General features: G+C 38.2%; 1 protein-coding gene across 1 annotated transcript; it reads right to left on the bottom strand.

Annotated features, from left to right (window-relative positions):
- Positions 1 to 1371: 1371 nt before the first annotated feature.
- acsl3b (acyl-CoA synthetase long chain family member 3b) lies at positions 1372 to 26282 on the bottom strand. Its single transcript, XM_084119069.1, has 17 exons — positions 26083 to 26282; positions 17969 to 18204; positions 17722 to 17872; positions 16888 to 17088; positions 15916 to 16093; positions 14858 to 14967; positions 14628 to 14766; positions 12968 to 13118; positions 11523 to 11646; positions 11246 to 11317; positions 10293 to 10432; positions 10030 to 10202; positions 7790 to 7864; positions 7508 to 7699; positions 5968 to 6082; positions 5718 to 5875; positions 1372 to 4187 (listed from the first exon to the last, which is right to left on the bottom strand). Exons 3-17 carry the CDS (start codon positions 17869 to 17871, stop codon positions 4030 to 4032), a joined length of 2136 nt encoding a protein of 711 aa, XP_083975195.1. The 5' UTR covers position 17872; positions 17969 to 18204; positions 26083 to 26282; the 3' UTR covers positions 1372 to 4029.
- Between the last annotated feature and the right edge of the window lie 1496 nt (positions 26283 to 27778).

Genomic DNA, 27778 nt, shown 5'->3' on the forward strand with positions numbered 1-27778 from the left:
CATCGGCCTGTAGATGGTGGTGTTGAGCGAAGGGTTGCTGGTTTAGGATGATACTGTCACACACACACATGCAGGAATACAAACAAACGCAAGCATGCACACACACTGACATCCACACGCACAGACACACACCCATACACACACATACAAATCCACATGCACAGACACACACACACAAACACACACATACACAAACACACACACATACACACAGACATGCACATACTACTACTTTTTTTAGGTATATACATAAACACGCAATACAGCCAAATTGCTCCACGTCATTTATTTTTGTGGAAAGCCAGTGCAGGCCTGAGCGGCGGTCATATTTTGTACCGCCCTGCGGTACATCTAGTTAAAATAATTATGCTTGATTTGATGTTTTCAACATCTCTTAAATAATGCCATTCACTGACTTTATTTTCTCTTGCACAAAGCTATGCTGACTTCACACCAAGTTTCTGAGAATTTCTTTGTCTGCTTCCCATCTCCACCTCCTGATGATCTCTAAAGACAGTCGCTGTCAGCTTGTGGCCTTGGTTTCCATGGACACTGATACTCCTTCTAAGCACTGACTTGTTTAGTTGACTCTAGTGTATAGGCGCGCTTTGAAGCAGCAATCCGCAAAGCATTGAGTGGTGCACGTCATGAGGATTCAAGCCCCGGATGTTTAAAGAGTAATAATTAAATAGTCTGACGTTTAACGAGCAAGGTCACAGATACGTGCTTTAATTATGCGTACTTATTCAAAATATCTTGTCCCACTCTTGAGTTTGCACAATTCTGATAGACCATTGAGATTTGTTTAAAAAAAAGGAACCTTACTTTTAGTTGTATCGGGAAATGTATTTTTTACATTCTTTAAAATTTGGACATGAATCAAAGTAAATCTAAATTGCCTTTTGCAAACCATTTTCCTGCTGTAGTGGAACAGAATTTTTATTTAATGTTGACTTGCTTTGGAATATGGCATATCTTAAGTAAATACTGCATTTTTTTCATAAAATGTTTACATGAACAAGATTTTTGCTTTAAAAAAACAAGTCATCAAGGACTAGTCTATTCTGAGCTGTAATAAGGAACATTCAAGCATATTATTGTCATTACTAGGCAAAAGGTACTGTAGATATGGATTTCAGTGATTCTCTCTAGGGTAAATTATATGATGCTGACATCTACTGGTGAATCACAAGAGATCCACCCAAATGTACTATTAAATGAAATTACACGTTCTCTTATAATTTATATATATACAAATGTATAGACAAATCTATTTAAAATCATAAATATGAACCATTCTGATGATCATTTCTTAAAACTAAAAACATTTTCAGAAAATAATGGCACATGAATAATACTCAAAAGATCCCCTCATAATTCACAAAACTTTATTCCGTATAACATAGTTTCAAGGCCAAATCACAAATAAATAATGGAGTTGTTTGCTATGACCTGCTTGTCATAAGACACTAACCACCCACACAGAGGAGAAAAGACCCCAAACCCAGTCAGTAACAAAGACTAAACATATTTAAAGGAGTTATTACAGCTGCTAAATGCAATTGACCTAAAAGTTATATTTAGGGAGCAGGCAACAGAAGGAGAGAGAATGAATCCACCAAACATCCTCTTTGTGTGTCTGAAATGCTCAATAGATCTGTGTGCAGACATTAAACGTCATTCTGAATCAAGGACTTCAAGAACGTAAACTAGAATGCGGTTAGAGAGACATGTTGATGGCATCAGAGTCTAACAGGCTGAACTCTGCCATTCATTTGGGTTAGTTGTTGCCAAGGACATGACTGACAGGTGAATGCACCAATCAGATTACGGTTCCCCTCATAAAATCAGAAATAAGGAGGATCTCTCTCTGGACTAACAGCTGATTGGCCAGCTGCTTGTGGCTGGAACCAATGATATTGCAGGATGTAAATGAAGCACAATCAAGGTGAGCAGAATAGCAGCTCTAAGAGGGGATGAGTCACTCCCTGAATTCGAAGAGAAAAATAAATTAATCAAAGGTATAAATTCCTATAAACCACTTTTAATTTCCACTGTGTAAAAAAAGGCAATCAACATCCTCCATCGAGCTTGGGAAAGGCAGACTTGTCTAGCTTAGGAACACCATTTGCTTTCAGTTCCTTTTAGGACAAAGAAAAATAGTAACAATAATAAAGTACTTTCATTAAAGAGCATCATGTTGTGATGGAGTGTTTCTACAACAAAAGATTAACCAAAGCTGTGCCTAAAGAAATCCAGAAATATAAAAAAACAAAGGTTAAACTATTTGTCTTGAAAATGTTAAGTGCAAAAAAACCCCCCAAAAAAACAAAACAAATATAGTACATTTTCACATAAATAATGAATAAATGTACAGATTTAGAAACATTTGCCCCATATTTGCAAATGCCACATTTGTCAGTGTCCGAGATATTCAAAGCTTGTTTGGTTTACATCTCCTGAATCATGCAAAGTCAAATGCGAATTATAATGCATCAGTTGTCAATTCATGTTAGAGATCTGCACAGTCCGAATCAGAATAAATGCGTCTCTTCCGTTACATCACAGAGGCTGGAGACGCTCTTGGGGCCGGACTGTGCGTATCATTTAATGCATCTCCGAATACATAACTCTATTGCACATTCAAATTCACACATCTCCTCTTTGTTGAAGTCACTAATCATTTCATACAATGACAATATTACAATATAATAAAAAATGGCCATTTAAGAAAACAAAAAGGGTACCCAAACTACTCCACTTCCAACACTTGGCTCCCTTGCAAAACATCCATGCGACACAATGGCTGACATCATACTGTACATGACATTTTAAAAAGGAATAAAGGCTTTACAAATTCAGACGAAAAAAAAACAAAAAAAACAATGAGTTCAAAATAATATACGCTGAAAGTATGGAGTCATACATTTTGTGTGATCCTTAGGCAGACCCTGTAGACATGAGTAAAGGAACATGGGAGAGCAGAGCAATACAAGGAGTGAATTTTTCAGATGAAGAGCAGATATTAAATGCAAAGCATACACATGAAATTTGGATGATGTATGGGAGTGAAATTGGAGTTTCCCTGACAAAAAAAAAAAAAACTCAGTATAGCTTTCTGTATTAGAGCACATCTCTGGCTTAAGACTGCTCTCCATAACAGCTCTTTGCAGCATTTAAACTGCTTTGTTGTTGAATTAGAGCTTTTCTTCTCGCATTAGAACAGCTATCCGGTTTAATACTGGTCTCGCCTGGTCAGGATTGTTAGGAGTTTCTGCAGCTCTTTCTAGGTACACAGTCCTCAATGTGCTCTAGCACTTGAACTACATTAATAATTTCACACAGGGCAACCGTAACAGACTTTGGATACAGGTAAACAACAAGGTTCAAAGTAACAAAATGTCAAGTACACACTCCAGAATTCCATTTTGAGAAAAAAAAAAAAAAAGTTACATTGTAACAGATACATTTAGAGAAACATTCCATACACATCCAAATCTTGCACGGCTCACAAAGCTGTTCCAGTCCTTGAGAAAAAATTCTAAATTAACAAAGAAATAAGCAACAAAAATTGTAAAACGCTTCCCTGCATAGACTCGAGATGACAATTCAGTGTGACCGATTTGCAGTAGGGTGGAATCATCAAGCGCATCCTACAGAATAATGTGAGGGCGGGGTGTCTACCAAAGACAGCCAATGAGAGAAAAGGAAGAGAGAAGTGGGTGGGGTCCAAAGTCTCACAGTCTGTAGGTTGTATTGTGTCTTTTCCAGGAGTCACTCTCGTGAATCATCTGAGAAAAGTGCTCTATTTAGTACCTGCTTCAGCAGGTGACGTTTGCTTTCGCTCTGTTCCCTCTCATCAAACTATAACCTAAATTCAAGTGTCACTGTTTTGATCGCAGAACATCACAGGAAGCAGGAAGGCAGAGGATTGTGGGTTGTTTTTTTTGTCGTATATAGGCATTGTGGTATGGTGTGTCCTAAACCCCTTACCCCCACATCACACCACCGGCTGACCCCTGGTTTCATTCACTTGCCGCCGTACATCCTCTCAATATCGTCCTGATAGTGCGTTTTTAGTTCCTTGCGTTTGAGTTTGAAGGCGTCGGTAACCAGGCCCGTCTCGGGCGTCCAGGGTTCGGGGCTCAGACGGATTTTCTTTGGGATCTCAAAGCGCTCCAGCTTACCTGTGAATCAGAACAAAGAGATTATATTTAAAATGTACAGCCTTATGGTGATGAGAACTGTAGCTTGCGACAAGCAACTAAAACCAAAATGTAGAACATAGAGAGTGACATTTTAAGTGAATTGTTTTTTACTGGAACTGGGCCAGTGAAATCACATGATCCTTCAGAAATCATTGTAATATGCTGATTTGTTGCTTAAAAAAACCCATTTCTTATTATATCAATGTAGAAAACAATTGTGCTGCTTATTTTTGAGGAAACCGTGATTTTTTTTTTTCAGGATTCTTTGATGATGGAAAGTTCAAATGAACAGGATATATTCGAAATAGACGTTTTGTGGCATTATAAATGTCTTTACTGTCACTTTAGATCAATTTAAAGGAGAACTCCGGTCAATTTTAACATTGAGCTCATTTTTTTGTACATTTGGAGTGCTGTCAATACAGAGAACAACGACAAAAATCGGTGTTGCCTACACCGTGTTATCCTCTTTTTAAAATTTGCACCCTGTTGACTTCAATGGGGCAAGTTTTAAACCTGCTTTTAGCCTCTTAACATCCTTGATGTGTCATTACAAGTGCACAGCCATGTGAGTGATTCCTTCGGAGTGAACCAGGAGTCAATCTGACTGCAGTAGATGTGAAAGATATGAATAAAAATTATGTTATTTAAGCCAGCGCACATACCTGTATTTACATCCTGTTTTCGGTCGAAGTCCATAGTAATCGATTGTCGAGTTCACGCGCGTGATCATAGGTACTAAACCAATGCGCGTGAACTCGACAATCGATTACTATGGACTTCGACCGAAAACAGGATGTAAATACAGGTATTTGCGCTGGCTTAAATAACATCATTTTTATTCATATCTTTCACATCTACTGCAGTCAGATTGACCCGCGTTCACTCTGAAGGAATCACTCACATTGGCTGTGCACTTGTAATGACACATCAAGGATGTTAAGAGGCTAAAAGCAGGTTTAAAACATGCCCCATTGAAGTCAACAGGGTGCAAATTTTAAAAAGAGGATAACACGGTGTAGGCAACACCGATTTTTGTCGTTGTTCTCTGTATTGACAGCACTCCAAATGTACAAAAAAATTAGCTCAATGTTAAAATTGACCGGAGTTCTCCTTTAATGCATCCTATTTTGATGGTCCCTTTAACACATTCTGTTGACTAAGTAAAGTTGCACCTACATGTCTACTAACTCTCATTAGAGTGTTAGTAGAGTATTAGTAGACTGGTAGCGTTAGGGTTAGAATAAGTTGACATGTTGTTGCAAAGTTACTTATAGTCAGTAGAATGTCTGTTGGGGGAGCATCACAGTAAAGAGTTAGCAGATAATAAGCAGGCCGTCTAATACTGTAATGAGAGTTAGTTGACATATAATTGCAAAGTTACTTATAGTCCACAGAATGTTCAAAAGGGACCATCAAAATAAAGTGTTACCAAAGTATTAATTTCTTTCAAACTAAATCAATATATTCCATTTACACAATTGTTATTTTGCCCTGTTGTTGACAGACCTGTTATAGCCGCTTCTGTGATGATACGTAGAACCTCTTTCTCCATCTCTGCATGGTTGCAGATCTCTTCCCATGATCCTCTGATGCCCCTCTGCGCAGCAAGGGTGGTTAACTGCTTCTGATTGGGCACCACAAACCCAATCACATAAGACTCGTCACTGTGCAGAGAGGGAAAGATTTATGCATCTCATCTATGAAGCATGTGTGAGTGCTGAATTGTCTCAGTATGTATGGGCAGATTTGCACTCACCTGTTGGCATAAGCACAGATGTTGTCAATGAATGAGCAGTTTTTGAGCACAGCCTCCACTTTACCCAAAGACACGTATTCACCAGCTTGCAACTTCACCAGGTCCTTCTTACGATCTACACACACAGGCCAAACCCATTAAAAGAAACGTACATAAAAACTCCTATGAAATGCTTAAATAGTGCTGAGATTTTATTGGCCGGTTTCACAGACAAGGCTTAAGCCTAGCCCCAGACTAAAATGCATGTTTGAGCTGTTTTAACTCAAAGCAACTTGCACCGAGTTATCTTAAAGTATGTCAGTGCCATTGTTTTGTCTCAAAATGCACACCAGTAGTGTTTTTTTCTAAGGCTAACAGCTACTTCAGGCCATTGACCTACTGTTCTGAAACAGTGAATTAATGTTGCAGTTTCTTCTTTGTACAGTTCGCTTTCACAAGGCAACATTTCATAGCATACCAAATGTGTTTATGCAAGTCATATGTGAGTAAAGCTGTCCTCTTCTTGATCAGTTTCCTCTGCGTCATTCATCAAGATGGATTGACAAGTTCACTCCGCGAGCTTATTGTGGCTTTATCTGTAGCTGTCCTGATACACGCAAACACTTACGAATATAGCGGTCATTCCTGCTGATTATTAACTGATTATATATATATTTAATTATATAATACAATATTTTACCCTGTGGTGTAAATCCAGCTTTTAAATGTTGTTTATATGTGTCTATGTGGTGTTTTTAATAAGCTTTAAGACAAACCATGTGCAAATTCATAAGTCAACACTATTGCTGAGTATTTAAAACTGCAGTGAACCAAAGACAGTCTCAAAAACGCGGTTCGAAATCGCTGGTGTTTCTGACGTCACAAACTACCTTGTAACCAATTACGTCAACATGTGGATCTCTGAGCTGGTGTGAGTGGAGGCGGGGCTAATTTGCATATTCATAGAACCGCGTATACTAAATGAGGCAAGTGTGTAGAGTTACATTAAAGCTATTTCAAGGCATGACGATTTTTTTTAACAAGGAAACAAATGCTTAAATATGTCATTTGGATGATCAAAGATGAGTTTTTAAGGGATGAAATGATTGACTACAGGGGGACTTTAAGATGAAGAGACGCTCTGCTCTTTGGTTTTCAACTGTGATAACTAATGTGCTCACTCACAGAATCAGACACTGCTTCTTTTTATAGAACACATTTCCGGTTATGAATTATGAGACCGCTTGTTTTGTCGGTCCGTTGGGTCGGATTGCTTTCTTACCACCCCAGAGCTCGTTTTCAATTGGGCTGAGACCACCTTGTTCAGGCGATCTCAGAGCGACTGTTTTGGTGCAGATCCGAGCGTGATTGCCATGTTCATATATGCTTAAACCAACTGAACTAAGGGAGGAAATGCACCAGATTACAACACAAAAGCTCCAAATGAGCCAGATGTGGCAATACCCTAAATGTCCTAACTGAACAAAGGCCTACTCCTTGCTCAATCTAACCAGGCCTATGTCTTGAAAGAAGGTTTGTGTGTATGTGTGTCTCTTCACACCGATAATCTTGAGGCAGCCATCAGGGTGAAACTCTCCGATGTCTCCGGTGCAGAACCAACGCTGGCCGTTCGCATCCACAAAGAAGTCCTCTCGGTTCTTCTGCTCGTTTTTATAGTAACCCATTGTGACGTTGGGACCGCCAATCACAATCTCTCCTCGTGGGTTTGGTTTATCGGTGCTGAAATAACCACCTATGGACAGAAAGAAAAAGACATTAAAATGGGCAATATTTAATAAGATTTAAAATCTCAGTATCTTAATATTTAAAAAGCAGAACTGGCCTTCCTCCCAGTCCTTCAGCATGATCTCGGAGCACACCAGAGGAGCTCCAACACGTCCGGTGCTGTAATCAGAAACTAAACAAACACACACAGTATGAACACACTTTTATACATTTACATCATATTTTTATATGAGCTAGAATTTCCCCTCTCTTTACCATTAACAGTGCCATTGCAGGTTCCTGTAATCTAATGAATAGTTCCATTAACCCAATGGATTAACCCAGGTTTTTAGTCAAGACCCCATGCCATTGATTTAAATGTATTAATCCCAAGGTTCCCATACTTTTTGACCCATGAATTCCTATGACCTTTTTCTTAGTCGTTTGTGATTGCTGGATAATGATTTTTAATTACAAAGAGACTGCAGTCAAAGAGCAGTTATTTCTGGCCAATTAAACATTTCAGAGCTGAACATAACACAAAACACAGGTTTTTCCTTAAAGAAAATTAAGGAATAAATTGAAGGGAATACATAAGTCAATATGTTCTCTAAATGTAAGTGCATAAAAGCATAAATACTTAATTTTGTTAAAATATTAATTTTACATTTGCATATCAAGTAAATGTATCAAAGATGTTTATATATTTGTATTGGAAAACAGGACAAAAATATTGAGGAAGATATACATTTTTTGCAATGCATGCAACATTTAATGCCAATACTTTATGAATGAAAGACTTTCTGCTCTGATTTTTAGACCTTAATTTGTTAGGACTTTTTAAGACCTGCAGAAACCCTGAAAAATAAATTAATAAATAACTAAATAATTTTCCAAGCCTTTATTATGACTTCTCCCAATATTTCTAGGTTTTCCATGAGCGTGGGAATCCTGCAACTAGGGGGGCAGGTTCACAAATATCTTCTTAAAGAAGTAAAGAAGTTTGATTTAAAGATACATTTTAAGTACATAATAAATGTTTTTTAAGTGCAGTTCCTTAAATGCACATTTTTTTTATGCTGCCTTGCATATTACAGCAATAATCATAAAAAGCATGCACTATATTTTCGTCGCAACTAGCTCCAGCATTCAATGTAGCATTTTTTTAATGCACCGTTTATTTTAAATAGTTATTTTACGACATGAGGGTGAGTAAATGATGACAGCATTTTAAAATGGTTGGGTGAACTATCCCTTTGAGAGGTTATTTACAAAGATTTTTTAAGAACATTCTTTTCAGGAATTTGAATTCTTCTCAAGTTTTGCCTTTGGAACAATCTTAAGACAAATAATAAGTACATTCTTAAGAAATGTTTTTAGGAATACAAAATATTCTTAAAGTCACCATGAAAACAAAATTGACAATTCTTTTTTGCTATGAAATATTGCAGTATTTATTATAAACGATTTATCCAAGCACATAGTTTTTCCCTTCCTCTTGCAACATCATCTTTTTCTCTTTTCTGATGTTTACCGGCGCGAAGACGGTTTGTTTGTAGACGCAACTTCTGTTTGATGCCGACTTTAAGTTCAAAAATAAGAAAACATCAGTTAAGAATCATTTTATTCTTAAGAATCTTTAGTGAATCCGACCAAGCTTTTAATTCTATATAATTATTTTAAAGGAGAACTCGGTAACTCTAGCGAACTCTAGTCACTTCTTCGCTGATTTTCCCTTTTGTTGTGGCATGTTTTCCCCACGAGCTCCCCCTACAGCTGTGGGGGGCGTATATTTCACAACACGGTCGTAAAAAAACTCACTTGCGGCGGCCTCCTCCCCCTCTACCGCTGCTCATGTGCGTTTGTTTTGATCGGAGCAAGCCAACTGTATCGTGTGGAGCTATGTCTAGCGAGGTGGGTAATCTGGTAATACATCATACATGCGTGTGTGTTTATGTCGAATTGCCGTAAAGCAATTGGTGTTTCGCGCTCGTTCTTGTTCTCGCTTCTCACGAGACTTCCAATTTCTATCTTGCCGGGACGGAAGTCCCCAAGTTGCAAGGTTGGTTTTCCACCTGGGAACGCTGGGGGAAGCGGGGAAAGTCACCAATATCACCAGAACAGGTTGTTTAACCATCCAAATGATTTCTAGACAGTTTTATTAAGTTAAAAAAGTTACCAAGTTCTCCTTTAATACTAGAACCTACACCCTTGATTTGAAGTAATGATACACCATTTAATTCTAGAGCTCACACTACGTTCAACTTCCTTAATCAGCGAACTTTGCTACAGCTGCGTTTAGTCCCAATACTCCTGTCCGGAGTCCTAGCTTCACTTCTCAGTGAATCCCATGCTTACACTCGCTGATGGTCCCAGCTCCGCAGGTCTCGGTGAGACCATAGCCTTGTCCCACAGGACAGCAGAAACAGATGTTCATGAAACGCTGAGTAGCTGCGGATAAAGGAGCTCCGCCAGACAACAGCACACGCATGTGACCGCCCAGCAACAAGCGAACCTTCTTGAACACAAGCCTGCAGAAATATAACAGAGAAAAATATTCCTGAATCTAAACAAACCCAGCGAGTTTTGGAAGAATTCACGTTAATATTATTGTATTATACCTGTCACAGAGAGGCGTGCTGTATCCTTTAGAGATCTGCTCCATCTTGTAGTTGTACGCCAGAACAAAGAGAGTTTTCTGCACACTGCTCATCTCATCAACTTTAGTCATCACATTCTTATAGATCCGGTCCATAATCTCCTACACAGACATAATAGCTGTGAGTGAAGTGTTTCTCTCTCATTAAGACCAGGGCTGGGTATTTGACACAAATTTCGATTCGATAAATATCCGATCTCAATTCAATGTGATTTGCTATCGATTCACTTGGATATAAATCAGGTACAGTACATGTCAGTTTTTTCTCATGGAAAACAAAAAGTCTCAACTAAAGCTGCATCAACTGAAAACAGCACAGACTAAAAGATTGATTCCTGGGATTTAAAGTCCCCTTGTGGTGAAAATCAAGTTTTTAATATTGTTTATATGTCTATGTGGTGTTTCTTTAATAAGCTTTAAGACAAACCATGTGTAAATTCATAAGTCAACACCATTGCTGAGTATTTTCTCCTTAAAACCGCAGTGAACCAAAGACAGTCTCAAAAACATGGTTTGAAATCTCTGGTGTTTCTGACATTACAAACTACATTGTAACCAATTACGTCAACGTGTGATCATCAAAGAGTGGATCGCTGAGCTGGTGCGAGTGAGTGGAGGCAGAGCTGATTTGCATATTCATAGAACCGCGTATACTAAATGAGTCAATGGTGAACATGGAGTTACATTCAAGCTATTTTAAGTTATGAAGAAATTTTTTCAATGGAAAAACGTTTAAATATGTCATTTTGGGTGAACAAAGATGAGTTTTAAGGGATAAAATTATTACTACAGGGGGACTTTAAGAATCGATATAGGTTCATCAAAATAAGAATCGATTTAAATCGAGAAATCAATATTTTCATCCCAGCCCTAATTATGACCACTGTGTGCATGTATGTGGATGTGAGTTCTTACAGGAACAGCTGCCATCAGTGTTGGTCTGAGCATACTGGTGTCTCCTTTACTGCCCTTTTTAATTTTAGATGACTGTGGGAGAAGAGACAAAACAAGACAAGATATTGCACATTAGATGCTACTATTGCAATTTTATTTTTTCTTTGCATTATTATCATTGTTTGCAGTTATGATGCAAATGCTTTCGCAATCAAAAGTATTCTGAGATTGTAAAAGAGCTTGACATGGTGATGATGTCACAATAGCATGACTAAAGTGTATGTGTGTGTGTTTGTACCTGGTCAGCAAGAGTCTGAGGTGACGAATATCCAATCCGGCAGCCATGTGACACGCATACTAGTTCAGCGCTGAGCTCCAGGACATGAGCAAGTGGCAGGTAGCCAATATAGGTGTCATTCTCACTGTCACAATAAAAAAGAGACATTGTTAACAGAAAATCCTATGCCAATAACTAAAGCTACTGCAGACACAGAAAGCATCAAAATGGCTAGAATAGTTTAAGTACAGCTTTAAAAGTGTCTCTATACTGCACCTTCTTCAAACTGTGAGCATTTGCACATCCTGCACTGATGTACAGTTAATGCATCTATTTTTTATTCTTCCTATTTATATTTGTACTCATAGATTTTTATTTATGTTTCTCTTTCACTTTCCCATCTTACCTTATAGATGTCTATCTTATTATTAATATAATTTTCCCCCCTTGTTTTTTACTTTTTCTAAGCACTAGTACACCAAGACAAATTCCTTGTACATGTAAAAGCCACTGTACTTGTGATTCTGATTCTAAATGTGAAAACAACTTAATTTCACAAAATATTCACACACTGTCAAGCGTCACATTTTGGAACAGTAAACAAAGTCACATGAACTGTCCAGTAACACATTAAAGTATAAATACATAGGAATCAAACTTTCATTAGATTTTATACATTTAAATTACAATATTGTTCAAAAGTTTGGGATCTGTAAGATTAGTTAATGTTTTTGAAAGAACTCTCTTATGCTCATCAAGGCTGCATTTATTTGATCAAAAATACAGTAAAAACAATAATATTGTTAAACAATTACATAAATAAAAAATATTTTATTTTTTATTTTTAACATGTATTAAAAATATTTTTTTTCCTGTGATGACAAAGCTGAATTTTCAGCATCATTACTCCATTCTTCCGTGTCACGTGATCCTTCAGAAATCATTCTAATATGCTGATTTTATTATTATGCTGAAAACATTTGTGCTGCTTAATTTTTTTGTGGATGCTTTGAAGAATAGAAAAACAGTGTTATTTGAAATAGAAATATTTTGTAACATTATACATGCATTTACTGTCACTTTTGATCAATTTAATGCGTCCTTGCAGAATAAAAGTATTAATTTCTTTCAAAAATATATATTTTTTACTGACCCCAAACTATACATTAGTGAATGGCAGTGTACATTAACCATAAGGTCAGGATCATGGGTAAATTAACTAGTACCGCCAACATCATGGATTTGCTTCCCAGGTAACCATTTTTGAACAACGGTGTCTTTAATCATATCGCTGTGATCAGCATTTTTCTTTAACACCTTAATTAATGAGACATTAAAATGCTAATTTATTATACAGACATAAAATGAAGCACCTCCAATGAATAAAGCAATGGAGAACAGCTTTTTAACAGCTAAAAATCAATGGACAGACAGAATCACTAGATAGAGGCGTCTGGGAGACATACTTCAGGTTAGGAATGCGTTCAGCCATGCCGGTGATGCCGGCGATGATGTTGCTATGGGAGATCATGACTCCTTTAGGAATGCCCGTGGAGCCGCTGGTGTACATGATCACTGCGATATCAGATGGGACAGGCTGCCTGCGGGACACCATTACTGCACACAGAGAAAGACACATTCACATTCCTTCATTAGTGGCAGCCATGTTGTAGTGCCATTTAAGACAGAAGAGCTCTAAAAGAACTACTTTGAAGGAGTACATTTTTTAAATGGGAAACTGGTGGCTGCCAAGATTTCTTGCACATCATCAGAATCTCTCCGTCCAAAACAGATGTCATAAATATGCAATGCATAAATATGCAAATTATATGTAAATTAAACCACAGACACCAGGGCTGTAGTTTAATAAACAAAAAGCTGTTAAACCCTTCACCTCTGTCGAGTTACTAAAAGCCTTTTTGTTTAAAACCACAATTTTATATATATTTTGTATATACATTGAAATAAATGGAAATTAATATTTCACATAATATTAATATTAATCAAATATAATTTTTAATTTATTTATATATAAATATATGCTGACCAAGGTTGCATTTATCTGATCAAAAATACAGTAGAAACAATAATATTGTGAGTATACTTACAATGTAAAAAGCTGTTTTCCATTTTATATATTTTAAAATGTAATTTATTCCTGTGATGGGAAAGCTGTATTTTCAGCATCATTACTCCAGTCTTCAGTCTCACATGATCCTTCAGAAATCATTCTAATATGCTGATTCGCTGCTCAAGAAACATTTCGTGTGTGTGTGTGTAAATGGTAATGTAAAATAAATTATTACATTTATAAAAATAAATAAAAAAATAAAAAAAATTATATATATATATATATTTCTTTTTTTTATGAAGCAATTTTAAAATTTAAACGTTTTTTGAGAGGCAGAATGTAGGCACAACTGATGTTCATCGGTATCAACGGCCATAACTGACACCTGTTAAGACTAGTTAGACAGGCTTTCATAAAAAACACAGGTCTAATACTGCAGTGAAGTGTCTAAACCTTTTATCTTCTGAACAGAAGAAACCCTGCTCTAATAAAGATAACATCTTCCTCTCTAATCTCCAGAGGGGTTTTCTGAACAGTTGCTCTTATCTGACACAAAGGCTGAGTGTGTGGGCTCTCAACACCGGTTCGCATGCCCTCAAGTCTTCTTTTCATCTGACAGGAAGATCCTGCTGTCTTTCTTCCCCGAACAAAATCTATGTTTACAGCTCTTTTGGTCCTTAGTCTGTTTATTGTGTCAGTACAGTTCAAAACATGACAAAGGGTGGGGTTTCTATCATCAGCAAGCAAGGGCTACTCTGTGAATTTCTTTCATGATTATTCTGTATTAGGAATCCCTTGGCTATATGTAGACTTTTTAGTATACTATATACTACAAGTAGTATATGAACCCATATATAACAATATATAACCCAAATATAACAATATGCGGTATGCATATAAACTAGTGTTCGACTGATATGGATTTTGTGTTGGCCGATGCTGATATCTTGAGCAGGGTGGCCGATATAAAGCCGCTATAGGTCTATATAATATTAAAGATGGTAAATAACACCTGTATAATTTCAAACAAGCTACTTGAGAGTTTAGGCACTTACCATTTTCAGTTTTGCCCCCCAGTTCTTGCACTGCACCCATGTTGTGGACCATGATGCCTCTGGGGAGATCAGGCCAACTGGTGGTCTTTATATCAACCAATATAATGTGCTTCAGTCTGGGGACTTCCAACAAAATGGCCTGAGAGAGAGAGAGAATCATTCAGAGCAATAATCGACAGCAGCTTTGACACTTCATGAGCTCACTGGTGTGACGTCGGTCTCGGTCTCACCTTGAGGCGGCTCTGCAGCAGGTCTTTGCTTGTGATGATGTGCGTGACCTCAGTCTCGTTTAGACCATGAGCTATAGCTGCTCCTCCCAATGTGGAGTACAGGGTCACCACTGACACGGAGAGAAAGAACATAATTTAGATAATGAGTTTAAAATAGTGAGAGATTATTAATATTATTTATTAATAATTATTGATTTATTATTTAATTATAATTTGTTTTTTTAATTACATTTTTTTTATTAAATCAATAAAGACTGGATTATTACAACTGCAATAAAATTGCATTGCATGTAAATAAAAATAGTAGTAGTAATAATAATAATAATAATAATAATAATGTTAAAAAATAACAATAAAATACCAACGACAATTTTTATATTTGGCACATGGCGAATGTTCATTTCAGACTAAGATGTCAGTAGAGAAATCAGATTTTTTTTTTTTTATTCATTTATATCGTTTTAAATCGATTAAATCCATTTATATTGTAAAGTTATGTTTACCACAGGCTTTATTTTACTCATAAAAAAAAAAAACACATTATAAAACCCCATAGGAAAATCTCGAAGGAATCAGTGGCGAATTAGTCTTCCGGGTTTTGACGTCATCCCTGCACCACTCTATTGAGCTTTTCTATTTCTGCAATGTTTTGAATGAAACTCGAAACATCCAAGGGACAAGGGTTGTGGGTAATATTAATCGCATGCACAGATGGACATTTTGAGAATCCATCCAGACACCTTTGGCATACTATTTTCAACATCATAGTGCATATAAAATTTTAGATGCACTAATTCACATCTTGCATACTTTACGCATATATAGTATGGTTTAGCATGTGAACTGGAATGAAACCAGATCTGATTAATGAGAATCAGATTTGCTGCAGAATGCATGCGTGTGTGTGCTTGAAAAGTGAATAACAGGTCTGTTTTCAGTGTGATCTTGCATCTAGTACCACAGCATTGCTGCTATTTTTGACCTGATATTTTGTCCTAGTCAGCACAATACAGCCGATATTGAAGACAACACCGTGTGTGCGTGATTTGAATACTCACAGGGGAAGTTGTACATGAAGCATGCCTGGGCTGCTACGATCCATTCAGCACGAGTCTCGCAGAAAATGGCGATGTTACAAAGAGGCTTCTGACCCAGAGCGGCCAGCCCGCTACCAAACCTCTGAGACAGATGGAACGTTTCTTCATACGACAACCAGTTATAATCACCCAAAATCACCTAGAGAAGCAGAGAGGAGTCAGGGTTGCATTGAATTGAAATTGTCAGTGGCTTTCACAGCAGCATGAGACTTCTTTTCAATTTCATGTAAACAGTTCTGAACAACAACAGGCCAGAGATCATCTCTGTTTACAGAGAGAAACGGCCACTGAACTTCTTCCTGTGGAGCTCGAGAGAGTTCTCTCGGGATCTGTCCACTTAACCTTAGACATTCTCTATATCTACTTGAATATTGTGTAAGTAGTATATGTTTAGAAGAGTGTTTAAAGTATTTCTCATGGAAAGTGCTATGTTCACACTGACAGCCTAAATCTGATTTTAGTCACACACTATCTTTCAAAAGTTTGGGGTCAGTATAATTTTATTCTTTATAATTTATAATAGTCATTAATATATTTTTTTTTACATTTTATGGATTCCACAAACATTAAGCAGCACAACCTTTTAACATTGATAATAATAGACTGTAGTCATATTTATTTTTTTGACAGGAATGAAAACAAGGCTGTAAGGGATAGAATTAGTGTGTTTAATGGTTTGTACTGTTGTTTAACAAAATACTGACTGTTTAGCTGATGAAACATCTTTCCAAAAAAATAATAATAATAAATTCAGTAGACAGAAACACCATAATGTGTTTAGTGGTCTAGATATTTTTGAAAAACAAAAATGTATTTTCTCTTATGCTTATACAACTGAAACTGATGGTGGAAAAGCGGCTAAAGTTCCACAGCCATTGAGAGTGTGTGGCCGTACAGTATGAGTCAACATGAGTGTGTGTGTGTGTGTCTTACCTTCTTAAAGATCTTGCCGTTAGGCTGTATCTCATCCTCCTCGCTAAGCAGCTCTCTTGTGCCGAGGCAGTCTCTTTCAGGAAAGTGTACTACAGCATATTCAAAAACTTTATCCAAAGTATCCACACCCTCGTGCAGCAGGGACGCCAACCTCTGCTGGCTGTTCACGGCCCGGTACGGCCCTGCCGGAGTCCCGCTTACCTGATGGGACAGGAAATTAGAATGAGGTCATGGAGGAAATGTAGGACAAACACAGGCAGTCAAAAAAAATCCCAAACCACTTGTCGCCTAATTCATCATATTTTAGTTTCTCTAAAATATTACTATTTTTTTAAACCAGCAATTTAATTATGTGATGTTATTCAGTAATGAAAGTGACTCAAATCCCTCCGCTAATCTAAGATAAATTGCGATAATCTCTATTTATAATAGGTACACTACCGTTTAGAAGTTTGGGGACAGCAAGATTTTTTTAATGGAATTATATTTTACTCAGCAAGGATGCATTAAATTGATCAAAAGTGACAATAAAGACATTTAACAATGTTAGATTTCTATTCATCAAAAAATCCTGAAAATTCCTCCAGATTTCTATCACAGGAATTACATTTTAAAATACATCAATATGGAAAACAGTTCCTTTAAAGTTTTAATCAATATTTTACAATATTACTGTTTTACTGTATTTTTGATTAGATAATTGCACCCTTGGTGAGCAGAAGAGATTTCACAAATATTCAAAAACCTTACTGACCCCAAACTTTTGAACAGGACCCAGGGTTTGAATGAATCTGTGCTGATGTTTTGGGCCTATTCATCCTATGCTGTACTTACTGTGCGCGCTTTGATCCTTTTAGCACGGGCCTGGTTCCCGCTGGCTCCGGAGAGCAGGTACCAGGGCAGAAATGTGATGACGGAATAAACCCAGGCGACCGATCGAAAGACCTGCAGCAGGAGAGGAGACATGTCCTCCTTCAATTTCATCCTGAGGAACAAAAAAAATCCAAGGACAAGAAAGAAGTTAGTGATTAATGCCCTCAAACCACACCAGCTTTACCTTTGATTTCTGTCCTCTACTTACTTTGTGTTGTTCTTTACTTTCCTCCAAGTACGTGATAGTATTCCTCTTTTTCTGAAGGTCTTGCTGGCTTCTTCTGGGTCTTGAAGTGCTTTATGGTGTAGATGCTACTTCTTGACGTTTCTACTGCCTTTTGTCAAACCTGCTGGCTGAGGTTTTCCTGTTCCATTTCCTTTTCCCACTCCAGCTTCCTGCTCTGACGGCGTGCAAAGCCTCCTGGGTTTAAAGATGAGCTCTCCCTGTGGGGAAATACAACAAGCAAAGTGTGTTTTGTCAATATGCTTACACAATTTTGAATTGTTGTTAATCAAACAGATTATGGCGCCCACTGCTGAATCATCCATCCATCCATTCACTTTCCAAACCGCTGGTCCAATGTGGCTTCAGCATAATATCATATAGGTACAAATTCCTTTTTAATTGATTATTAAATTGTTTAATTAAGGTTTATACACAGTTTCCATGACCAAGTTCAAGATAAATCTTTTCATTACTACTGGAGCTGCTCGGTTTCAAATAATTATTAAACGGCAAACACAAACTATGCAAAAGGGGAAGGCCTTTCGGGGCACTCAGTGTCCGAATTCGCTTACTTGTTTTCGTTCACTCCTTCAAGTGAACTATATTAGTGGACTAATGTAGGGAATAGTGAAAGAGGGTCTACGGGTTGATTTCGGACACAGCCTTACTCTACCGTATGAGCATGTGTGTTAACCACTATGCCAAGACTGTGACAGGACCACTGTGATTTAACTAGGGACGGCTGGTAAACAGTGTACGCTCTGAGCTCAGAGGACAAACAAGACAGGCTTTGTCGCTCTGGAAGGATGAAGCTCACACTAAAACAAGTGTTCTGTTCGAGAGGAGGATGTGTTCATGAATGCATGTGTGTGTTGAGGGGAAGAGATGGGGGGGGGGGGGGGGGGGGGGGGGGGGTATGAGCATATCCAGAACATGAAATACAAATTTGGCCGAATTCTCAAATACCAAATAAAGATTGACCTGATAATCCAGCAGCTCAGAAGATATGAGCAGTGCTGAACTTAATCATTGACCTAATTCAAACCTCATTTTTAAGTGAAAACAGCCCCCCCAAAAAACACTCTGGGAAGATGCATGTTTTTCAGCAAGAGATAAACACAACACTTGTACACAATAGCAAAACAAAGGAGGAACCAGCCTCTTTCACATTTTCTCTCTGGGAAAAACAAAAGGCTGACTTCTTTCTTTGGTTTTGATACTTTTAGAGGAAGGTCAAAAATACAATCCAGGATAGAGACGCTCTCAGATATCAGCTATGCAGAAGAAATGCATTCTCTCCTTGTAGCTTCAATCGTGGACTCACCAGAGAGGTTTGGAGGTGGTCAGGATTTGTGGTCAGCCAATGTCACTATGTATATCTATCAGTCAGGTGACCTATAAAATGCCAATATACAATATAAAAATTGATGCACCTCTTGATGGAAATAAATGTTGTGATGTTATTTCCATCAAGAGGTGCATACATTTTTGGTCAAGATCTTGTATTGTCAATGCAAGTGTCCATCACTCTGTAAAGTCTCCTCCAGCACATCCCAAAGACTTTCAATGAATTTAAGGTCTGGACTCAGAGGTGCCAATTCATGTGTGTAAATGATTCTTCATGCTCCCTCCCAAACATTCTTTCACAATTTGAGCTTGATGAATCTTGGCTATGTTATCCTGGAATATGGTCATGATGTTTCTTCCTACATGGTTGTAATAATCACTGCAATAGTGATCCAGTCATAGACTTAACACTTAAAGAGACCCTAAAATTATTAAATGCACACTTTACAGAACATTTACTCAAGGTTAACCTATAATTTTTTTGGGGAAAAAGTTGCACTAACTTTGGGAACCAAACAACATTGGAGACCATTGACTTTCATTGTTTGGACAAAAAAAAGCAAAGAGACATTTGTTAAAATACCTTCTTTTGTGTTCTTCAGAAGAAAGATCATAGGCTTGGAACAACTCTTATTGAATTTCCAATATTGCGACATTAACTCTATTGCCTTAGGGGCCGAACTAAAAACGAACGGTTTTGGCCGTTCATTTACAAGATAACAGCGTTTTGGGGGCATGAAAACGTGGGTTGTCAGATTGAGGATACACAACAGGAATGAGCGCAATTGACAGTGGAAGACGAGGAGACTTGCACACTGTAAGTTGATGAGTTTATTGCTTTATGATGAGTTGATATCACATTTTAATATGCTCCCGTTCATAGAGATTTTTAGATGGGTGCGAAGGCTTTTTAGGTCAGGTAGAATCTGCGATCTCTGACCCAGTTTGTTCGCTGGCTTCCATGGCTGCAATATGCTGTGTTTTCCGCCAACTGGCAACCTGTGGTGGCGAAATACTATTGGGTAAATTGGCAACGTGCGGTATCACACAGACCAAAACAAAAACACACATTCCGAGTTCAGCTCTAACCCTTATCAAACCCACCTGAAACAGATAATCAAGGTATTCAAGGTTAGCTGAAAAAAAGGTGTGTTGGAGCAGGGTTGGAGACACCTGCTCTATCATGTGAGGAAAAATAGACTTCTCAAACTACTTGTGGATAGTGAATTGCAATGTTGCTGTGTGATAAACATCATGTGGTAAAGTCGTTGCCCTCAAGCACTGTGAGAGGGTTGAGTATCGTGCAGCAATAACGGACAGAACATTCCACGACTCCCGTGAAATCCCAGACATGATCACCTAGAGACCAGTAGCACATGGGCGTGAAAACCTTTCCTTCAAGAGGAATGTCACAGACTAGGGAGACGTATTATGTTCAAATCTCCCTCTCTAGTCCACACAGACCATTTATAGAAACTAAGCTGCAAAAACTAGGTCGTCCAGAAATCAGTAATGTCATAACCATGAGCACATTAACATGACAAGTTTGACTACTTTATTAAGGCCTTTTCACTATTCAGCAAACTGATATATTCTGATACATACAACAGTGTGGAATATGAAGAATGAGGTTAGCCTCATATCATAACAGATGTCATTTACATACCCAAAGAACTAGCCCGTTTCAAACTAATGCTGTTAAGGAAGGGTGGGGAATCCAATGGCGCTGCAAAAATGGGTGAAAAAGTATGGATCCAAATTTAAATATTGTGAAATGTAATTACAAATTAAAATAAATGTTTTCCATTTTTACATATTTTAAAATGTAATTTATTACAGTGATGCAAAGCTGTAATTTCAGCATCATTACTCCAGTCTTCAGTGTCACATGATCCTTCAGAAATCATTCTAATTTGATGATTTGTTGCTTAAGCAACATTTCTTACATGTAACATTATAAAATGTCTTTACTGATTAATTTAATGTGTCCTTGTTAAACAAAAGTATTGATTTCTTTAACTTCTTACTGACCTCAAATTTTATAACAGTAATTTTAACAACATTGTTTCAATTGGTAGGCCAGAATATCAACTCTCAAAATAGCTATTAAATCACAAAAACAATAATATTTCTTAATAAAATCCTTTACAGGTGAATGGGGGAAAGGGGAAGGATGGTATCTTGAAAATTAAAATGGGTGTCCATTAACTTAAGGCCTCTAGCTGTCTAGTTAGTTATTATTATAATTGCTTACTATAATGGGACTGGGAGGGACCAGTTATACAGCTTTTAAAATATACTTATATAGGCCTACTTCTTAAAAGATACAGAGGTCCCAAAAATCATTTGGACAGTGAACACTAAAGCCAAGAAAAGATAAACATTATCTTTCTTTATCAGTAAACATTTAACAACCAATCACCCCTTCATAAATGTCAAATATTTAAATTAACTCCAAATTGACAATTCAAAAATGCTAGATGGGGCATAACCAGGTGATGCCAAACCACTTCTACCATTGAAATATGCTTAACAAATGTGCGATTGATCATCCTCTGTCCCTCGAACTTCCATTTATACACGCTTTCAATCACAATTTCAATACCATTTCATAACCAAGTCCAGTACTGGTAACAAGCGCATCAAACTGTGATAGACTAGTACATCTGAGGCACAGTAGTTAGTTACTAGATGGTCATCTGAGAAGTGGTCAGTGTAGTGAAGATCTTCAGCAAAACTAAGGTATCAAATGTCATCTCCTCTTAGCAACCAGATCCAAACTCACCTGCACTGCCACAACACAGTCGAAAGAGAGAGTATTCATTCACCTGTATTCACACCGGTTACATTAACTCTGTATTAAATCTAATTAATGATGCTTGCTCTAGGCCCTGTTTACACGAGTGCGTTTTGGTTTTAAAATGCATAACTTTCGCCACTGCTGTCTACACTACTCCGGGGTTTTCGACCCTGTAGACATTTGGAAATGCTGCAGATCCCGTTTTAGGTTGAAAACTTTCAGCGTAGAGAGACCAAAACAGAGACTTTTAAAAAAGGAAGGCGTGGCTGCCTACATTCACTCCCTGATTGGGTCTGCATGATGGAACTGCATGCTTTGTTGACTTTGTTGTCCTTTTTAGCCATTGTGAAGTTAAACTGCATTTTATAATACTGCAGCTGCCTACATGCCCAAGAGGCAAGCTATTATTAGAGCAATCAGCAACTGTACACGCATGCCCAGTGTGCACGAATGGTCATGTGACATGCGTTTTCAGTCGTGTAATGTGGACAGAGATCTTTTCTGAAACGCAGTGGAAATGCCAGTATGGACGAGGAACGTTTTCATTTTAAAATGCCGTCACACTTGTGTAAACAGGGCCTTGCCCATTTGCATAGGATTAATATTCATGATTGAACAAGTGGAAAAAAAAAATCCCATTGACTTAAGCCAGGTGCACACTGTACGATTTATAAAATAGTCCTTTACGATTGTTGCTTGTCAGACTGTACGAACATGATCCCAGCTGTAAGCCATACTGTAGGATCTCAGTTGTCATTAATGTCAGACTGTACGGAAGTCTAGGCACGTTAAAAACGGACGCACGCAAGAAGATTCGTCCGGAGTTTTACATCATCAATCCGTGACACGTTGAGTGATGTGAGCTGCATTTATATGAGGGATAGAAATGGTGGCTAGTAAACAAAAATAATCTCTACTGTTGATTTTGATTACAGCTTTTCGTGAAATGAAAAATGGAAAAAAACTAAGACAATGTGTGTGGAGCAAGTGGTGGTTTGTTGTTGTCTCACTAATTGCGTCATCAGGTTCGGTGCTCCTATTGGTTTTTCCTCTGACGGTCGTCGTAAGCGAAGTCACACTACAGGACTGTGCCTCAAATCTTCTGACACTGTCAGAATTTCATCGGAGGTAAAATTTTATCACAACGGTCATTAATTGGCTGTCGGCGAGCATGTCAAACTAGCGATCAAAGACTTCAGATTTTAGGATTAGAGGAATCTTTTAGGATTCTCAACATTTGTCTCAGATGGCCAAATCATGGCCAAAATCGTACAGTGTGAACCTGGCTTTACATTGAAGGATGAAACCGAGAAATATCAACCAGCCGGAACACGCTACATAGCAACAACGTTCAGGTAACCTCTCTCAACACACTAGCATTATGTTGAGATTTGCACAGGCAAGCACCAACATGGCTTGTGTGTGAAAATCTGTGAAAACACTAAAGGCAAGTGACAAAGCTTTAACATGGAAAGGAGGAACCAGTAGTTAACTACTAACATCAGACACATAAACCAAAAACAAAACAAGTTTGGAAAGTGTTCTCTTCCCTTTTCCGCTTGTGATCAAACTACTCTGCACAAAAATGCAGACGGCGCTTGCAGAATTGAAGGAACAGGCACATTTTTCAGACACACCTACCAAGATTACTGAACAGAGCCCCATCATTTACCACCCATAATCCCCATTATACATCACTTGAAGAGCTTGGGTGTGATCAGACTTGTTTGGCTGGTCCATCACCTCGTGCTCAAGGTGTGGAAATAGAGACATGAGTCATACACTCCTGTAGTGGGACAATCGTGAAGAATCAAGCCCACAGGGAAGTTGGAAATCAATTCACACTCTGACTGAACTGCTAAACATCCAATACTATGATATTTTGTCACAATCTATATGGTGCATTTTATGTGTCTAGTGGCAGTACAGTACAAACCATCATTGCATACTCTACAAACCAGAATAAAATCAAAATCACATTGTATTGGTGTTTTAATATTGCTTGGTGCATCTTCGCTTTCCTCTAAAGCCCCTTTCACACAGCGCGTTGATCCCGGGAAATTGCAGTAAAATTGCTAGAGTGCCTTCTGTGTGAACGCAAACACGTCTCGGGATTGATGCCGGGATGGGGACCCAGTAACATTGCCGGGATCAGTCCCGGAACGCGTCCTGTGTGAACAAAATGACGCACGTGCCATCCCACGGGCCTTTCTACAGCCTATGCTACAGCATATGGGGAACGAGCCACTCGGCAAACCCAGTGGCGCTACTGGGGAGTATGGACTCGTCTTCACGTAGAAATGACGAAGAGGAGTTATCAGCAGAACTGACATCTGACAGGAGTTATCACATCCTGACGTCACGTGTCTTTGCGGGATCTTTACGGGATGTGTGTGAACACACTCACAGATTCCGGAAAATCACTGGCAGTGTGAATGAACCAAAATCAAACAACACATTTTCCGTGTATTTTCTGGAATCTCTGTGTGAAAGGGGCTCAAATTAGTTTTTGAAATAAATGTCATTGAATATGCCCCACAGCACTGATCGCTCTGTAGATGCTCTGCAGCTTCTTGCTTAGGACTATTTATAGTGTTAAAGGGATAGTTCACCCAAAAATGAAAATTCTGTCATGATTTACTCACCTCATGTCATTCCAAACTCATAAGACTTTGAAGCACGAATTAAGATCTGTTAAATTAAATGAATTTTAGTGAAACCTAAGAGAGCCTAAATTAAATATGATGATATGGATTCATTTTGCAGTGCCTTTTTTGGTCTTTTAAGTTTTGGTTACCTGGACTTTTAATGGAGGAACAGAAACCTCTCTAGTTTCATTAAAAATATCTTAATTTGTGTTATAAAGATTAACAGAAGTCTTACGTGTTTGGAATGACATGACAAAAATTATCTTGAATACTTGAATTTACATTTTTGGGTTAAGCATTCATTTAAATACCATGGATTGTGAGCTGTGTGTGACCCTGTTATTAAGCACAAGTGTGTTTAGGACTTACCCCTAAACACAACCCTCACAGAAAACTTTCTGCATTTTTACATTTTTTAAAAAACATCACCTAGTATGATTTATAAGTTTTCCTCATGGGAGCCAAAACATGTCTCCACAAGGACAAGGATTTTGGATATTGCCATCCTTGCGGGGACATTTTGTCTATAATGTAGGCTATTTGTTAACCACAAACAAACACACAGCCTAGTGCCCTAAAGCTATACAAAATATCCTTATTATCAAACAATTTCTACAACCACCTTCAAGTCCAGTCATCTAGTAAACTAACCTGCATGGTCACCATTCAAACGCATTGCTTATTCTTAGTGCTGGCCTTCAACTGATAGCACATAATCCACAGGATTATCTCAAAGCATGTCAACCCACTATCTTCCCAAACACCCATAACAAACTGCAGTCCCATGTCACCAGCACACTTACCTGTGCCCTAATTCAGGCAAAACATCTTATTCTTGACTAAATCTGCTCGTCTGCCTTGCCATCACAGAGATTCTGATGGCGTGTGAATGTCATGTTGGCTAATGCAAGATCGTGTTTGTTTGTGTGTGAGAGAGATTAGTGTGTGGTCATCACCTGAGCACTAATGTGTTTAGTGTGCATGCAAGTGTATAACGAATGAGAGATGTACATGATCACGGCTATACAGCACAGACATGTTTGTAGCAGCTAACTTATATGAATGTAGATGGATGTATGTGTCATTGCATCCAGAGGCCTGAGATGATCATCAGTATCAAGAGTGGAATGCGATACCATCAATATCCTATACATTCCTCAGCTGTCAGAGCATGCAAACCCTCTTAATACCAAAGTAATAGCGCGCATCTGATGCTTTACTATATGCATGCGAGTCTTCAATATGTAAATCAACCTTCTACGCGCGCATCTTCACCATACGTAGACACAATAAACACTCACCGTATGCTTCCACGCTGACGCAGCTGCTTCAGTCAGACTCGCAACATCCCATTTAAAAATGGCGAAGACAATTTTTTTATAGAAGAGCTAGACGCGGCAAATATAGTGCGATGATTGTTTATTCTTCTATGTCGTTGTATGTTGCGGTCGCTGTCTCGCGCCGCCGTAGCTCTCAGCCCGGAAGTGATGGAAGCGTTGTCATGGCAGGGGCCGGCTTCTTGCCGCTCTGATTGGCTGAAGGCGGGTGGCGCGTGTTGGAGGCTAACGTGACATCACTCTCGGGTTACCAGCGGTCATTATCGATTTGATTGATTTATTTGTCAATTTGCATTGTTATTTTTTAGATGTTTGCATTTTGTAGGCAATGTCTTCTTTTTTTAAGTGGATAGTGGATCGTGTTGTTGATTATTTTGTCAGCTCGACGATAGTGCAGTGTTTGCAGCGCCCCGAACAGCTGGCAGGCGGCTAGCTATGAGAAGTTAGACTCATTTCCGAGAATCGATTCTTTCGAGCAGTTCAAAGAACTGGTTTAAAAAGTGATTCAGTTACTCGTTACGTCTCTACGTCATCTGACATCCCAGCGTGGTCCTTTGTGTTCAACAGAATAAAAAAACTCATACAGGTTTGGAACGACATGCGAGTGAGTAAATGGTAACAGATTTTTCATTTTTGGGTGAGCTATCTCTTAAAAAAAAAAAAGCATGGTTCGAATTACGTGGGAGCCAGTGGGAGCTGAGCTCCCATAGAGAGAGGATGAGCTCCCATGAAAGCAGTAAAATCATACACCTGTGGGGGTCTCTAAAAATCATCAGCACCATTATTTTAAATTACAAATAAAGCACTTTTTCCTTCAGACTACTGTAGCATGACTTAAAAGATAGGACAAGATGCCAAACACATGGATCTCGCGGGATCTCGGATCGTCATCACACTACGGTACATCCTTATGCTTAAATCAAGTGATAAAAGTGCCGCTGCGATCATTGGCGCGGATACTGTGTTTGTCTGTGGCTCGCGCACAGTCTTCACTCGGGCGCGCTTCAATCCGTTGTGGAGACTCTCTATTCGTTCCAGTAAAATTACAAAACAAAATGCACACAAACGTGTCTCTGCCTGATATAGAACCACTTATAAACATAATCGGATTTGATGAAAAAAAAAAAAAAAACTGATATGAGTGCGGATTCGAACCCCGAACCTCTGTCGCATTTGGCAAATGTTCTACCACTGAACCACTTAAATACACGGTCAAATCTGTTGGATCTATTTCACTCACGTGAAAATTCTCAACAAATTAAACCAAATGCACCGAATTGTGTTACCAACGCTTTTTTTATTAAATTTGTATTATATTTACAAATTTTTATATTTTTATATTACATTATTAAGCTACCGCGCCTGCTCATAGGCTACTTTTTTAGGGGTTCAAGCACGAAGTGCTGAAACCCTATTGTAATTGTACTGATTTTTATTATTATTATTATTAGGGGTTCAAGCACGAAGTGCTGAAACCCTATTGTAATTGTACTGATTTTTATTATTATTATTTTTCTTCTGCCGTAAAACGCATCGTGCAGCCCAAACCGTAAATGCTAGAGACTTGAAACTTTGCCAGATGGTAGTACAAAAATCGAGGAGAGGTTATCAAAATATGACCCCGATTGGCCCATAGGTGGCGCTACAGTGCAAAAAACAA

The sequence above is a fragment of the Abramis brama genome, assembly GCF_963993115.1.
Source record: "Abramis brama genome assembly, chromosome: 7".
NCBI classification, from domain to species: domain Eukaryota; kingdom Metazoa; phylum Chordata; class Actinopteri; order Cypriniformes; family Leuciscidae; genus Abramis; species Abramis brama.

What these genes read in the sequence shown, in the direction of transcription:
- acsl3b (XM_084119069.1), bottom strand. Translation starts at nt 17,871, where the DNA reads ATGAAATTGAAGGAGGACATGTCTCCTCTCCTGCTGCAGGTCTTTCGA. An exon ending in GGGGGGCAAAACTGAAAATG is followed by an intron (nt 13,119 to 14,627) that starts GTAAGTGCCTAA and finishes CTCTGTGTGCAG; the next exon opens with TAATGGTGTCCCGCAGGCAG. An exon ending in AGCTGGGACCATCAGCGAGT is followed by an intron (nt 7,865 to 10,029) that starts GTAAGCATGGGA and finishes GTGTTTGTTTAG; the next exon opens with TTTCTGATTACAGCACCGGA.